At 36.0% G+C, this 16,184-nt stretch overlaps 1 protein-coding gene across 7 annotated transcripts in view; it reads left to right on the plus strand.

The window, feature by feature from the left end:
• Positions 1-16,178, plus strand: part of STAG2 (stromal antigen 2) — a 133,993-nt gene extending 117,815 nt beyond the window's left edge. For all 7 annotated transcript variants that reach the window (XM_032258441.1, XM_032258444.1, XM_032258445.1 and 4 more), the window contains 7 exons: positions 378-517; positions 1,960-2,061; positions 5,037-5,185; positions 7,094-7,222; positions 10,638-10,861; positions 14,593-14,782; positions 14,872-16,178. In XM_032258441.1, the coding sequence (XP_032114332.1) occupies positions 378-517; positions 1,960-2,061; positions 5,037-5,185; positions 7,094-7,222; positions 10,638-10,861; positions 14,593-14,782; positions 14,872-14,986 (1,049 nt within the window). In that variant the 3' untranslated portion in view covers positions 14,987-16,178. The remainder of the gene's footprint in view (positions 1-377; positions 518-1,959; positions 2,062-5,036; positions 5,186-7,093; positions 7,223-10,637; positions 10,862-14,592; positions 14,783-14,871) is intronic.
• Positions 16,179-16,184: the final 6 nt, after the last annotated feature.

Genomic DNA, 16,184 nt, shown 5'->3' on the forward strand with positions numbered 1-16,184 from the left:
TAGGAGAAATTCTGAGGTTGGCGGTGTTCAGGAAAGTAAGAGCCTTAACTAACAGACATTGAATATGCAGATTTTGTTGACAAACTATCCTGCTAGGGAAGTAGACTAATGTTAGGCAAGTTTAGCGTGACTTCACTCAGTGAACATGGAATACAAACAGAGGAAGTGATTCAATTCCATTTGTTCTGATTATTATTTGATATTACAAAAATTTGATCTGTTGGAATAAATTATGAATGGTTTATAATTTTAATTTTGCTGTTTTTACCTTTTCAAATTCTTTTATATATAAAAGCATATTTTATAGTGAGAATTAAAAAAAATACATGGTTGAAATAAAATAGAAGATGGCTTAATGTTTGGGACTTTTTCTCCAGATGGTCAGCAGGAGGATGAAGCCAGTAAAATTGAAGCTCTGCACAAGAGAAGAAATTTACTTGCAGCATTTTGTAAGCTAATTGTATATACTGTGGTGGAAATGAATACAGCTGCAGATATCTTCAAACAGTATATGAAGGTAAAGCTGAAAAATGGACAGCAAAATAATTTTAAAATATAACACTGGTTTTTCTGCATGGTTGCCATTAAATTAAGTGGTAAATTACAATTCTAGTATAAAAGAGTTGTATTTTAAAATATTTAATATTTTCAGTAATATTTCCTTATACCTCTACTTCAGTTAATGGACATTTTGGTTTATTGTGTTTATTTGCATTTGGAATATAAGAGATGGCCTCTTTTAATTTGTCACTATTAGAAATAGTATTTATGATTCAGTTTAAGATAATAGGATGGCATCCCTCCTCTGCCTGATGTAGCATTAAAAAGAGTTTCAGGAGTCAGAAGACTTGGGTGATAGTTTTGGCTTGGTTACCAAGCATCTTGCGATCTTGAGTAACTCAAAACATTTTGCGTCCTGAGTTCCTTTATCTGTTTCACTGTAATTGTTAAGATTCCCTTTGGCTTCAAAATCTGACTTGATTCACCATAGGTTATTCATAATTTTCATAACTGTATGTGAGGTTTTGTAGGTTTAAAGTAATAATAAAAAATATTTATACTAACAGAATGTGACTAAATTTGGTAAGATAGCTTTAAAAACCGTTCCTCAAGTAAAATCTAATTATAAATGTAAACTTTTTAAAGCCTTTGCTATCAAGAAATAAAATATGTAATAAATTTATTAAAACCTAGTTAATCCTCCTTGGAATATTTTGCTACTTGAACTCTAATATCATTGAAAATTATTTTGGAACTTAGATGTTTTGGCATAATTACCCCTTCTTTCTTTCTTTTTTTTTTTTTTATACTAAGGTTGTTTATGAAGTTCTTCAACGCATTTTAAAGCTTTAGACTTAGGTATTCTATAGCCACTTATTAGTCATAGGGACATGGTTATTCTGTTATCTCTGGTAATTGTTATTGTATGTATTTGAAACATGATCTTAAATTAGGAAAAAAATTCATGTGCAATATGTAATGTAAATGACATGTACAACAACTTTTCTTTTAAAAGTTGTTTACAGGCTGTTAGATTCTCTAAGCCAAATGTTTTAAGCTTCTCATGGTCTATATACCCAATATCAATGAATTAGTTATAAGAGTAACTGAGATTATATTCATTGTTTTACAAAGAGAATTTTGTTTGTATATTTTTCATTACTTCTGAAAATCTGCATAACCTAATTGTTGTTTTAGCCAATGTATCTTCTTTATTTTAAACCAAGTCTGGAGCTTAATTTGATCAGATCTTAACTGTTTTGTATGTATGATTTTACTGAAGTTAGCGGTTGTATGCTTAGAAATGATCTTTAGGTTTCAGTTACATTCTCTCCTGGCTTTGAAGCCATAATTTTGGCCAAATACCTTGTGACATATTTACATGACTAACCTAAAATTAGTCTTATTGTCCAGTAGTTTTAAGAGATAAAGCTCTAATTTGTACAAATTTCTTTTCAGTATTATAATGACTATGGAGATATCATCAAAGAAACAATGAGTAAAACAAGGCAGATTGACAAAATTCAGTGTGCTAAGACCCTTATTCTCAGTCTACAACAGGTAAGCATTGAGAGTACCAACGTTAGCTAACACAATTAACACCCGGTAGCAAAATAAGGTAGCAATTGAAATTGGGCAAAGGGTGCGATAGGCAATTTATAAAAGTAGAAATACAAGAAACTACAAGTGAGATTTTTTTTTCTTTTTTTGCTTTCAAACTGTCAAGATTGGCAAAACCTGTAGCTATCTAAGGTGTGAAGGAAATAATAGATATGGTAGGCAATTCGGCAATTTATGTAAAAATTTATAATGTGTATGCCTGAGGCAGCAATTCTACTTTTTAAATCTACTCTTTTATCCAAGGTGATAAAAACACAAGTTTGCAAAAGTTGTTATACAAAGTTGTTATTGCAACATTGTTTATAGGAAGTCAGACATAATCTAAAAGTCTATATTAGGTAAATTTACTGTATAGTATATTTCTGCCACACTGTTGTACAGCGCTTAAAATTAGTGTAGGTCTATATTCATTAAAGTATAAAGAGCTTCGTAATCACAACAGTGGTTAACTTGCTTTGGTAGATTTCATGTTGAATTCTACTTTTTTCTCTGTATATTTCCAAACTTATTTTTGTGAGTGTATATTAATTTTATAACTAAAACACAATAGTTTTGCCCGGGCAAGGTGGTTCATGCCCGTAATCCCAGCACTTTGGGAGGAGGCCAAGGTGGGGGGATCACCTGAGGTCAAGAATTCAAGACCAGCCTGGTGAACATGGTGAAACCCCGTCTCTACTAAAAATACAAAAATTAGCTGAGTGCAATGGTGTGCACCTGTAATCCCAGCCATTCGGGAGGCTAAGGCACGAGAATTGCTTGAACCTGGAAAGGAGGTTGCAGTGAGCTAAGATTGTGCCACTGTACTCCAGCCTAGACGACAGAGTGAGGCTCTGTTTCAAAACAAACACACAAACAAAAAAAAAAAAAAACCCAATAGTTTTCATTTTGACAGTGGTAAGACAGTTTAATTAGGTAAAATTATTCACTTACTATACTTTTGTCTTTCGAGACAAAATTTGTATGCAAAACATAACCCATCCCGTTCCAGCTTAATCAACTTTCTTAATTTTAAGAAACATAGATATGAAAGTTCTTAATTTTATTTGAGAATTTGAATTTTCTCTATTAGCATTAATGAAATGTAGGATGGGCGCAGTGGCTGACAGCTGTAATCCCAGCACTTTGAGAGGCCAAGATAGGGAATTGCTTGAGCCCAGGAGTTCGAGGCTAGCCTGGACAACATAGCAGGAGCCCATCTCTACAGAAAAATGAAGAAAGAAAAATAAAATTAATAAAGTTTAAAAGGTTGAAGAGATGGCATTTAAATAACTTTTGCTATAAAGTAATAGCTGCTAGCTGTAAAAGTTTAGAAAAAAAAGGAACAAATGCAAATGATCCTTAATGTTTTCACTTGACAATAACCTTTTTATTTTTTAATGGCCTTGTTACTCTTTTTTTATGCCTACATGAAATCTGATTTTTTAACAAAAATTAAATTGTGCATTCCATTTTGTAAGGCTGCATTTTAATGTTAATAAATGCTGAACACATTTATGCCATTAACTTCCTTAGCATCTTTTTTTTTTTGGAGCAGGAGAGGCTCATTTATTTTTCTCCTAGATTTTTGTGAAGGTATAATTGAAAAGTAAGGATTCTGTATACTTAACGGTATACAGCATGATGCTTTGATATGTATGTATTGTGAAATGATTAAATTTAGCTAATTAACATAAACATTACATCACATACGTAGGGTAAGAACATTTAAGACTAACTGTCCTAGCAGTTTTTAGATAAACAGTACGGTACATTATTCTTAACTATAGTCACCATGCTATACAATAGATCTTCAGAACTTACTTATCCTTTCCTACTGAAACATTGTTCCCTTTAACCAACTTCTTAGCCTCCCCCAACCCCCAGTCCCTGGCAACCACCATTCTATTCTCTGCTTCTATAAGTTCCACTTCTTAGAGTCCATACACAAGTAAGATCACATAGTAGTTGTCTTTGTGTGCTTGCCTTATTTCACTTCATATAATGTTTTCCAGGTTCATCTTTGTTTTCACGAATTACAGAATTTCCTTCTTTTTAAAAGGCTGAATAATATTCCATTGTCTCTATGTGTAATGGAATGGAATATTATTTCTTTATCCATCCATGGACACTAAGTTTGATTCCACATCTAGGCTATTATGAATCATGCTGGAATGAACATGAGAGTGTAGATACCTCCTCAACCTATGGATTTCATTTTCTCTGGGTATATACCCAGAAGTCTTCCTTATTTTAAAAGGTTGACACATAATTGTACATATTTATGGGGTGTACATAGTGATGTTTTGGTACGATGTACAGTTAAAAAAGCAGGATAATTAGCATATCCATTTTGACAACTATATAATATTCCATTTTATAGATTAGACCACAATTTAACCAAAGTTTCCTTGTTTATGGTGAGGTTTTTTTTTTTTTTCCAACAATTTCTGCCATTATAAATAGCACTAAAACAAACATTTTTGTACATAGTATTATGGATATTCTTTTGGATAAAGTTCTATAATTAGAATTGCTTTGTTAAAGAAGATTAACATTTTTAAGCTTTCGCTATTTCATGTTGAGAGTTCTTGATGTGAAGATTCACCACTTCAATGTAAATAACAGAGCCTAATAATTTTCTGGGTTTTCTTTTTCTTTATATTTTTATATGCTATGTTAATATCCAATTAATACCAGCAGAATAGCATTCTGCTAAAACTAACCTAAAGGGTCTCTTCTAATGTTAATAACAACTTCCGGTTTAAATATATGAAGTACTGCAAGTTTGGTTATTCGTATCATGTTTTAATGTTTGGCGATAGAATACAGTGCCTCATGTATTTAACACCTATATTTTAAATGAAAATGTAATATTTTAAAAGATGTTAATCTCCAAGTATTAAGAACTTTAACATGCTTTCTTTCTTTCCAAACAGCTTTTCAATGAAATGATACAGGAAAATGGCTATAATTTTGATAGATCATCCTCTACATTTAGTGGCATAAAAGAACTGGCTCGACGTTTTGCTTTAACTTTTGGACTTGATCAGTTGAAAACAAGAGAAGCCATTGCCATGCTACACAAGTAATCTCCAGATATTTTATTCAGCTCTCATACTTTTTAGTCATGAAACATTTTTTTTGTATCTAGCCCTTTCATTTGGAATAACTAAATTAAATTTATGCTTTATTATTAGCTCATAAATCTGTACCCTATCTCCTTTCTTAATTTTAAAGAACCAGTTATAGTGCTATCTCAATTAACAAATGAGTTGGGACCGCGCCTGGTACTCATACTTGTAATCCCAGCACTTTGTGAGGCTGAGGCAGGCGGATCTCTTGAGGCTAGGAGTTTGAAAACAGCCTGGCCAACGTGATGAAACCCCGTCTCTACTAAAAATACAAAAATTAGCCGGGAGTGGTGGCATGCACCTCTAGTCCCAGCTACTCAGGTATGACAATGGCTTGAACCTGGGAGGGAGAGGTTGCAGTGAGCCGAGATTGTGCCATTGCACTCCAGCCTGGGTGACAGAGTGAGACTCCGACTCAAAAACGACAACAACAAAAAATGAGTTGGGATTAAAATTCCATTTATAAGCCTTTGTTTAAATTTAAACCATACAAAGTTTATAAATTATACGAATCAAAGCAGCCTAAATTCATCAAGCATTGCACAGCCTTTTTTTTTATTTAATCAACTTTTGTCATGATCTCATTGTTAGATGGAGAAATCTTTGAGGTTTGATTCCTTTGTCTCATGTTTTTTTTTTGGTTTTGTACTCTATTTTGTAGTGCCCTTTTCCCATGTTTTGATCCACAACCTTCTTTCCATCTGCATATTTTGTTCCGCTTATCAAAATTGGAAGTCATTTTATACTGGGCATGTAATTTAGTGATCAGTTGCACTTATAAAGTATGGATACATTTTAGACCTTTAACATAACCAATGTTTATTTATTAAAACCCTTTATCTGTTACCTGTGGGTTAAAGAACCTTGCTTTTAGAGTCTTGGACTCTCCTTCATCTTCTTGCTCATATAATTATAAAAGTATTAAATGTCTCTCTGAAGAAAATTTGCTGCTCTTGTTTAAGTTTTGCCTATACTCCATCAATTATTATTATCATTATTATTATTGTAGAGACAGGATCTCACCATGTTGCCCAGGCTGGTCTTGAACCTCTGGGCAAAAGAGATCATCCCACCTTGGCCACCCAGAGCACTGGGATTACAGGCATGAACCACCACACGTGGCTTCCTCCCTCAAGTTTAATTAACTCTGTCCTTTCACTTTGTTCTAAAATTCAAGTTTATTTTTATGTCTGTTAATCTATTAAATGGTAATTTTACATAATATTTAAGGACTACCTATATAGTATTTTCAGAAATAATATCTTTTTTTTCATGTAATAGCCTTCCTTCTTTCCTCCTTGATTCCATCTGGATTGTTTTTAACTCAGTTACATTTTTGATAGTTAAAATGTTGGGTTGTTATTTTGAGGAATAGAGGTATTTATCATCACATAAATATAGTTAAAATGGGCCTTGGAGTTTAATTTTAAATTTTACTCTTGAATGGTTCATTACAAATAGTTATTATTTTTTAAAGTTAGTCATATATGTTAGAGTAGGTCTCCTTTATGTCCTGAAAAATACAGATAATGTGTTGATTGTTATGTGAGAGAATTTATGTTATTTTCTATGGAAAAAAGTGCCAATTAAAGAATGCAGATAAAGCAGACCATGTTCAAACTGAAAGCTAAGTGGTGGGTGTGTGTGTGTGTGTGTGTGTGTGTGTGTGTGTGTGTGTATGGTTCTAAAGAAAGTAACAGTGACAAAATGTCAATATATTTGCTCATTCTCACACTTAAAGCCTCCTTGTTTTCTATTCCTCAAAAGCATGGCAAAGGAAGTAGCAAGTGAAATTTCCTAAGTTACTGACTTATTATAGTCTCTCAAATTTTTATTGCAATTATTTTTTTTTTTCTTTGCAGAGATGGCATAGAATTTGCTTTTAAAGAACCTAATCCACAAGGGGAGAGCCATCCACCTTTAAATTTGGCATTTCTTGATATTCTGAGTGAATTTTCTTCTAAACTACTCCGACAAGACAAAAGAACAGTGTATGTATTTGCCGGAAATGTCCTATTTAATTTCCTTTTGGGATTCTTAAGGGCAGTTGTTATACTTGGTTTCTCTTCCTTCTACTCACACAGAGTTGTAGGATTGCATTAATGCGCGAAAAACTTCATACTTCAATGACTTTATAATTTAAGGATTATAACTATGTTTTATACATAATACTCTGATATTGTGAGTTCTCCTCCAGTATTGTTATGGCTTTTGAGGTGTAATTTGAATACATTATTTTTTTAAGAGACTGGACTCACTGTGTTGCCCACACGGCCTCGAACTCCTGGACTTAAGTGATTTTTCTGCCTTAATCTGAGCAGCTGGGACTACAGGCATGAACTACTGTGCTTGGTTGCTTTTTGTGTTCTTATTTGCATTCGTGCCTTAACCGAACTAAGGAGGGAGCATTTAAATTACAATAATAAAGGCAATTCATCAGGAACATCCTTTCGTTCTCTGTATCTTTAGTGCTGGCCACACTGGAAAGTGGAAGTCTCTATATTTCTTTTTACTTTAACTGCTTTTCCCATCTTCAACAGACCATTTAAGCAGGGTACTTTTCTTGTTTAGTCTCCTATAATGGTAACTTGTAAAAGAGCCCCCAAAATGGATTTAAATTCTCAGAAATCTTCTATCTTTCTCCATGGCTTTGAGGTATAAAAGGGCAGAAGAATATGAATACCTCATATTGTAGATAATCTTGTCTAAAAGCCCACTAGTATTTTACATTTAAAGGCTTACAGATTTTATATGAAATTCTAAAGCAGACAAAACCAATGTGATAAAAATTACAGTGGTGGTTACTTCTAGTGTTGGAGAATTTAAATGGGAACACTAGGTTACTAGAGTTCTATATCTTGTTTTATTTTTATTTTTTGAAATGAAGTCTAGTTCTGTCGCTCAGGCATGATCTAGGCCCACTGCAACCTCCACCTCCTGGGTTCAAACAATTTTCCTGCCCCTCAGCCTCTCACGTAGTTGGGATTACAGGCACGCACCACCATGCCTGGCTAATTTTGTATTTTTAGTAGAGACAGGGTTTCACCATGTTGGCCAGGGTGGTCTCAAACTCCTGACCTCTGGTGATCCTCTTGCCTTGGCCTCCCAAAGTGCTGGGATTACAGATGTTAACCACCGTGCCCTGCCGAATTCTGTATCTTGTTAGGTGTGTGGGTCACACAGGTCTATGTTCAGTTGTAAAACTGATACAGCTGTGCTCTTAGTTTTGTGTGTTCTCTTACATATAAATTCATTCCAGTTAAAATTGCATAAGCAGTGTTAGATAAGTAAAAACAATGAAATGCCATTTCTCACCTAGCACATGAGGAAAAATTAAGAAGTCTGATAGTGTCAAATAAATATTGCCAAGGATGTGAGGCAGCAGAGCCTTTTATACATTGCTGGTGACAGTACAAGACCATTTTGTGGAGCTCTTCAGCAGTGCCTAGTAAACTTGAAGATTCTCTCTACCTCATGATCCAGTAATTTCATTCATAATTAGATACCCTACAGAAACTCCTGAATACATGCACACGGAGACTGGTAAAAGAATGATGGCTTTTGGATTGTTTGAAATAGTGAAAAACTCAAAATAACCTAAACACTTATCAACTGAAAATGGATCAATAGATTGATATACAGTGGAATACCATACAACAGTTAAAATTGATAGATTTGGCCGGGTATGGTGGCTCATGCCTGTAATCCCAACACTTAGAGGGGTCGAGGCAGGCACATCACGAAGTGAGGAGTTTGAGACCACCCTGGCCAATATGGTGAAATCCCGTCTATACTAAAAATACAAAAATTAGCCAGACATGGTGGCAAGCGCCTATAGTCCCAGCTACTTGGGAGGCTGAGGTGGAAGAATTGCTTGAACCCAGGAGGTGGAAGTTGCAGTGAGCCGAGATCACGCTGCTGCACTCCAGTCTGGGTGACAGAGCAAGGTTCCACTCCCCCCCCGCCCCACCCCCCATTAAAAAAAAAAAGGCTAGGTTTAAAAAACAATGTTGAGTATAAAGAGCAGAGTACACAAGTGTACTGTATGATGTTTACAGACAACTATGTATTAAAAGTACAAAATATGCATGGCGATGATAAGTAGTGGTAACCTCTGGACACGAGGAAGAAGCAAAATGCGGATCGCTTTAGTGTGGGCTACTTATCTGTAATATCCTTCTTAGGGATGTGGTGGGTACATAATTGTAAATCTCTCTACCAGTGAATATATTTTGGCTCAGGCTTTGCATCTTGTTGCAGACTTAACAGTTTTTGGAGTGATAGCCAGTTCACAGGCCATGCTTGGAGGAGTACTGTACTACTATATATGACTGAAGTGTATTGTAATACAGAAAGACATACTGGGGGTAGGGCGTGGCGGCTCACACCCATAATCCCAGCATTTTGGGAGGTCAAGGTGGGCAGATCGTTTTAGGTCAGGGGTTCGAGACCAACCTGGCCAACATGGTGAAACCCTGTCTCCAAAAAATACAAGAATTATCCAGGCATAGTGGTGTGCAACTGTAATCCCAGCTACTCAGGAGGCTGAGGCAGGAGAATCATTTGAATTCAGGAGACGGAGATTGCAGTGAGCCAAGATGGCACCACTGCACTCCAGCCTTGGTGACAGAGTGAGGCTTGGTCTCAAAAGAAAAAAGAAAGGTATACTGAACAGCTAACAAAGAAGTAGGTTTTGTAAGTGATGTCTCCTATTCTCTTTAATGCTGTTCACACTGGTAAATCTGAATTGATAGAAATTAGTCATTACAAAGACAGCAAATATTTGAATTCTACTTTACAGTTAATTGACAAATAATTGTCTTTAATTATTTGAAGCATAATTTAGCCTTATTGAACTCTTGGTATCAGAGCCTTGGACTTGAATTACGGTTCTGCTGCCTACATATTTTTATTACTGTGGGGTTACTTCTTAATTTTTATCATACTTTGTTTCGTCACCTGTAAAATTGGGAAAACGTTTCACTCATAGAACTGTAAGAATAGTTAAGGAACATGAGAAAAAAATACCTAGCACATACTTGTCACATGAATGTTAGTTGAATTTTGATTGCAAAATTACATATAAGCCTTGAGATACTTGGATCCAAGGGTAGATTTATGATTTCCAAAAGGCCGCAACTTTTTTGCAGGTAGGAATCATATCATATCCATCTTTGTATTTATCCCTAGTGCCTGAGACATAATAGGTGCTCAGCAAATGTTAAATTGAGTGCTCTGAATTATTTCATTTGATATGAAAATCTTGGCGGAGACCACATTGTTCATTAATGTCCTGATGAGGCTGAGTTTGACTAGTGAAGTAATATGCTCTTGCTTACACAACTAGGATTTAATATAACCCACAGATTTTTGTATTAAAGCTAATAGTTTTGATTTCTTTTCAAGGTATGTTTACTTGGAAAAGTTCATGACCTTTCAGATGTCACTCCGAAGAGAGGATGTGTGGCTACCACTGATGTCTTACCGAAATTCTTTGCTAGCTGGTGGTGATGATGACACCATGTCAGTCATTAGTGGAATCAGCAGCCGGGGGTCAACTGTGCGGAGTAAAAAATCCAAACCATCTACAGGAAAACGGAAAGTGGTTGAGGGCATGCAGCTTTCACTCAGTAAGGATATAATTTATTCTCTTTATATTTATTCCTAATGTTTACCAACTGAATTGTCATTAAGGTTCACCTTATTTCTTATCTGAAATGTGCTCGGTAATAGCTTACAAAATGTGTCCGTTGTGTGTAAACATGCCGTTGTAAGTATTTTACATGCATAAACTCAGTTCTCACAACTTTTTGGGTACATCTTCATTTTTTAGATGACAATATTTAGCATGGAGAGATTAAGTAACATACTCATGTCACACAGTTATTAAGTTAGAACCATGCAGTTTCACTCTAGAGTGACTGCTTTTTAAAATCTGTGCTACACTGTATGCGTAGGGAAATGAACTCAGTATTATAGAGCTAGTTATTACTCAAGAGATCGGATCTTCTAGTTAAGGTAGAACAACAGATTCAGAGAGGTTTTAACTTCTGAATTTCTATGAAGAGGCCATTAATCATGAACAATTTCATAGAGATAGAGAGCTATCATATTAGAGGTAGGAATGCATTATGACGCTTGAAGCTCTTAGACTGCTAGCACTCCAGAGTTGGTTCAAAATGGGCTTGGGGACTTTTTTCTTTTTCTTAAGAACTATTAAATTAGCATAGTTGTCAAAATTTGTCCCAGTTATTATTGTTGAATAGCAAACTACCTTAAAACTTAGGACATAGCCAGGACCACGGTGTCTGGTGCCTCAGCTGGAAGGACTCAAAGACTGGTGGCTGAAATCATATGGAGGCATCTTCACTTACATATCTGATGCATATCTTATGCTGGCTGTCATTTGGGACCTCAGCTGTACTGTCTGCCGGAACACCTACATGTGACTTTTCCATGTCAGCATATCACTAGGCTCCAAGAGCAAGTGTCCCAAAAGACCACAATTGGAAGCTGACAATTTCTTAAGCCCTGGGCCCAAAAACTGGCATAGCATAATTTCTGCCATATTCTATTGGCCAAGCAATCAGAGATTCTACGGGAAAGGGCATAATTCTCTACCTCTTAATGTGAGGAATGTCAAAGAATTTTGGGGTCACATTTTTAAATTGCCACATAACTCATCAACTTTCATTTGTCATCAAGTGTATCGTGTTTAAAACTTGATTGTCATGTGAATTGTATCTTTTGTCCAGTAGTATAAAGACATACATAACCTTATATTTCTAACTTGTACAGTTTTACACTGGTTAGTTATGTAGTCCCAACATCACAGTTGATGGGGAAATCTCTTTTATTATCCTGGATTAAATTAGTTAGGGCTGATGATTTATAAGTTAAACTTTTCTGTTCCTTAAATAGAAAATGCTATCAAATTAAAAGATGATGTTTCCTCGTATCACTAAATTTTTGAAAGTTTTTCTCATCTGAACCAGTAGTTAATTTTTATAGATGTATGCTGGGCCATCAAATCTCTCTGTCTCTCTTTTTAGACCTCATGGAAACACATATGAATTGGCATTTATATTACATTTCACAAATAGATTATTAAACCAGATATTCAATTTTTACAGGAAGAGTCAATGCTCTTATTCAGGTTTTTGGAGAGAACCATAGAAATTGAGACATTAGTAAGTTAAAAGGAAGTATGAATACTGATAGGTTGGCCAATTAAATGCGATTTTGAAGACAATATTGAAGCCTAAATACAGTAGAACTTAAAGGCTGATGTAATTATATTGCAAAATGTGGAGTTAATGTTTATTATTAGAGTACTAACCATTCATGCTTTTTTCTTCTACTCTTATTTCTTAAACCTTAAACACATTTGCACATATGTATAATCATCATCTTTTTTTTTTTTTCTTTTTGAGACAGAGTCTTGTACTGTTGCCCAAGCTAGAGTGCAGTGGCGCGATCTCGGCTCACTGCAACCTCCACCTCCCGGGTTCAAGCAATTCTTCTGCCTCAGCCTCCTGAGTAGCTGGGATTATAGGTTCCGCTTACCATGCCTGGCTAATTTTTGTATTTTTAGTAGAGATGGGATTTCACCATCTTGGCCAGGCTGGTCTCGAACTCCTGACATGATCCATCTGCCTCAGCCTCGCAAAGTGTTGGGATTACAGGCGTGAGCCACTGCACCCGGCCTCATATGTATAATCTTCTAATGAAATAGTTTTCTTCTAAATTCACAATCACAAAGTGCTGTCAGTTTTTTTCTCCCAGGTCAGTGATTTTTAAAAATTACTATTCAGTAACAATTGCACACAAATTTGACTTACTAATTATGGCAACATTTACAGACATTTGAAAAAGTAGCTTTTGCAGGTATGAAACCTTTTTCTCTTTAGTTCAGTGCTTAACATCCGTATGGATTTGCGGCCCCCTTGCAGTTGCTCTTACTACCTGCTCAGTGGTCTGCATCCCATAGATTTGGGAACCAATTTTCTGTTACTACGTCTCACTCACCTAGGCCACACAATTAGTCTCCTAACTGGTCTGTTTGCTTACCAGTATTCTGTTTTTAAGTTCACTCCCCACGCTGCCACCACATTGACTAAAACATGTAACCCACCAAGTTGCTTCCCTGCCTTAAAACTTTCAGCAGCAGTTTCCTGTTACCTTAGCAGAGCTCACAAGATTTTCCACAATTTGATTCCTGCTTCTTTATCCAGCCTTGTCTTTTGCCTACTCTTTAAATCTTTATGCCCCGGGAATAGCAAACTTTTAGTTTTGAACCATGTGAAATTGCCCTTTTTGTAGGTCAAATATCAGCAGATTAATAGGGTTCAGGCAACCAGGTGCAGTGGCTCATGCCTATAATCCCAGCACTTTGCGAGGCTGAGGCCGATGGATCATGTCAGGAGTTCGAGACCATCCTGGCCAAGATGGTGAAACCCTGTCTCTACTAAAAATACAAAAATTAGCCAGACATGGTAACGCATTCCTGTAATCTCAGCTACTTGGGAGGCTGGAACAGGAGAATTACTTGAACCCAGGAGGTGGAGGTTGCAGTAAGCCGAGATTGTGCCACTACACTCCAGCTTGGGTGACAAAGTGAGACTCTGTCTCAAAAAAAAAAAAAAAAAAAAAAAAAAAGAATTAATCCTTGTTTCCTGCCGTAGTGTTCTTGCTTTATGTTCTTCTCCCTGCCTAGAATGAAAAGCCTTCCCAGTCGACCTGATACCTACTCTAGTTAGAAGTTGCTTCTGGATAGCTCTCTCTGACCCATTTCACTGCCCCCGTTCCCCTTGTGCCTCCCTCTCTCCTTGCATTTACCACATTGTATTTTTTTTTTTTTTTTTTTTTTTTTTGAGACAGAGTTTCACTCTTGTTGCCCAGGCTGGAGTCCAATGGCGCCATCTTGGCTCACCGCAACCTCTGCCTCCCAGGTTCAAATGATTCTCCTGCCTCAGCCTCCCAAGTAGCTGGGATTACAGACATGTGCCACCATGCCTGGCTAATTTTGTATTTTTCAGTAGAGACGGGGTTTCTCCATGTTGGCTGGTCTCGAGCTCCCGACCTTCGGTGATCTGCCCATCTGGGTGTCCCGAAGTGCTGGGATTACAGGCGTGAGCCACCACGCCCGACCACCGCATTGTGTTTTAATTGCCTGGTTGTTTTTGTTTACAACTAGACTCTATGGCCGGGTCAGGGACTGCCCCTTAGGTTTTTGTTCCCCTGTTCCTATGACTAGCATGTGGAAAGCAACAGATGTTTATTGATCTGAACAGGTTGTATTAGATATCTGAATAGTCAAAATTAGTGACTAAACCTCGTTGTTGTTAATTTTCTTTTCCAGCTGAAGAAAGTAGTAGTAGTGATAGTATGTGGTTAAGCAGAGAACAAACACTGCACACCCCTGTTATGATGCAGACACCACAGCTCACCTCCACTATTATGAGAGAGCCCAAAAGATTACGGCCTGAGGATAGCTTCATGAGTGTCTATCCAATGCAGACTGAACATCATCAAACTCCTCTTGATTATAAGTAAGTACATTTGTACATTTTCTGTACTGTAACTTTATTAATTACATAGAAAAAGTTAAGTTAAAAGAAGAATAAAATTCTCCTTGAAGCACGCAGGTAACATGGATGTTAGCTCAAAGACAACAAGAGGAAGCAAGGCAACAGCAGGAGAGAGCAGCAATGAGCTATGTTAAACTGCGAACTAATCTTCAGCATGCCATGTAAGTGAGAGTGCCTTATTGTCTGAGTCTAGGAAGTTCACTAATTCATTTTAACATTTTAATGTGTGCCTTATTTAAAAATTTCAGCAAACTCTCTAGAGTAACTTAAGCTGAAATAATCAAGGAACTAAAAATTGGTCTTTCCAACAGAATAACAAAATATTTTAATTTAAATATTACCTAGTTAGCCAAAGGACCAATCTTAGGTTGATCTGTTGGAAAAGTTTAAATAATCAATCCTTGTTTATTTTGGTACACAGCATTAAAAATACAGTTCTGTTACGTCCTAATTGATTTTCCCAACTTAGTTCAGGCCCTCATCTCTCACCTGAACTATTGTATTAGCTTTCTAACTGGTTTTCTTCCCTCAAATCTCCCATTTATCTTCTCACCAAACCTTTCCCTTCACCCTCCCCCCACTCCATCATTCACACCGCCATCAAGAATTACTATTCTAGAATAAAAATCTTACCATGTAACTCTTACTTAAAACCTTTCTGTGGCTCCCTATTGCCTGCTGGATAAACTCCAGACTTCCTTAGCTCATGGCATGCAAGATGTTTCAAAATATGGCCCCTGCCTACATTTTAGTATCATTTCCTATTCCCTGGCAGCTGGTAAAATCATCATAAAAGAACAAGTTCAGGTGTCACCTTAACTGAAGCTTTGGTCATCTATACTCCCATAACACTATGTATATCCATATTTCTTATAGAACTTACCATGTTGTATTGTAAATATTTGTTTATGAGTTTGTCCCTTTTGTCTAGACTGTGAGCTCCTCAAGGGCAGGGACCACATTCATTGCCTGTCAGTGCTTGGCACATAAAAGGTGCTAAGTAAATGTTCATTGGATGAATAAATGTTCAGTGCTGAAAAAAATGTAGTTTACCTTTTAAATACTTTGTTTTTACTGGATTATGTATGATAACTTTATAAATCTTTTTGCAATCTTCATTAGCTTTGGTTCCAGAAGAAGTGGCAGACAAGCAGTATTTAGATAATTTTTTAAAATGTCTTGATTGGTATACAGGGAAAAATGTGATGATTCTGATTAAGTTTTTGAGTTTGAAAGCATTGTATTTATAATGTATAAGTTTTACTATTGGGAGGCAGTAGTTGTTACCCTCTTTTTTTTAAAATTTATATTTTGTTCTGTTTTGTTGGTTTTTAGATAAGAATTTTACCTGTTTTTCTTATAA

This window comes from Sapajus apella, unplaced genomic scaffold, assembly GCF_009761245.1.
Source record: "Sapajus apella isolate SASKATOON/1434 unplaced genomic scaffold, GSC_monkey_1.0 scaffold102, whole genome shotgun sequence".
Taxonomy (NCBI): Eukaryota; Metazoa; Chordata; class Mammalia; order Primates; family Cebidae; genus Sapajus; species Sapajus apella.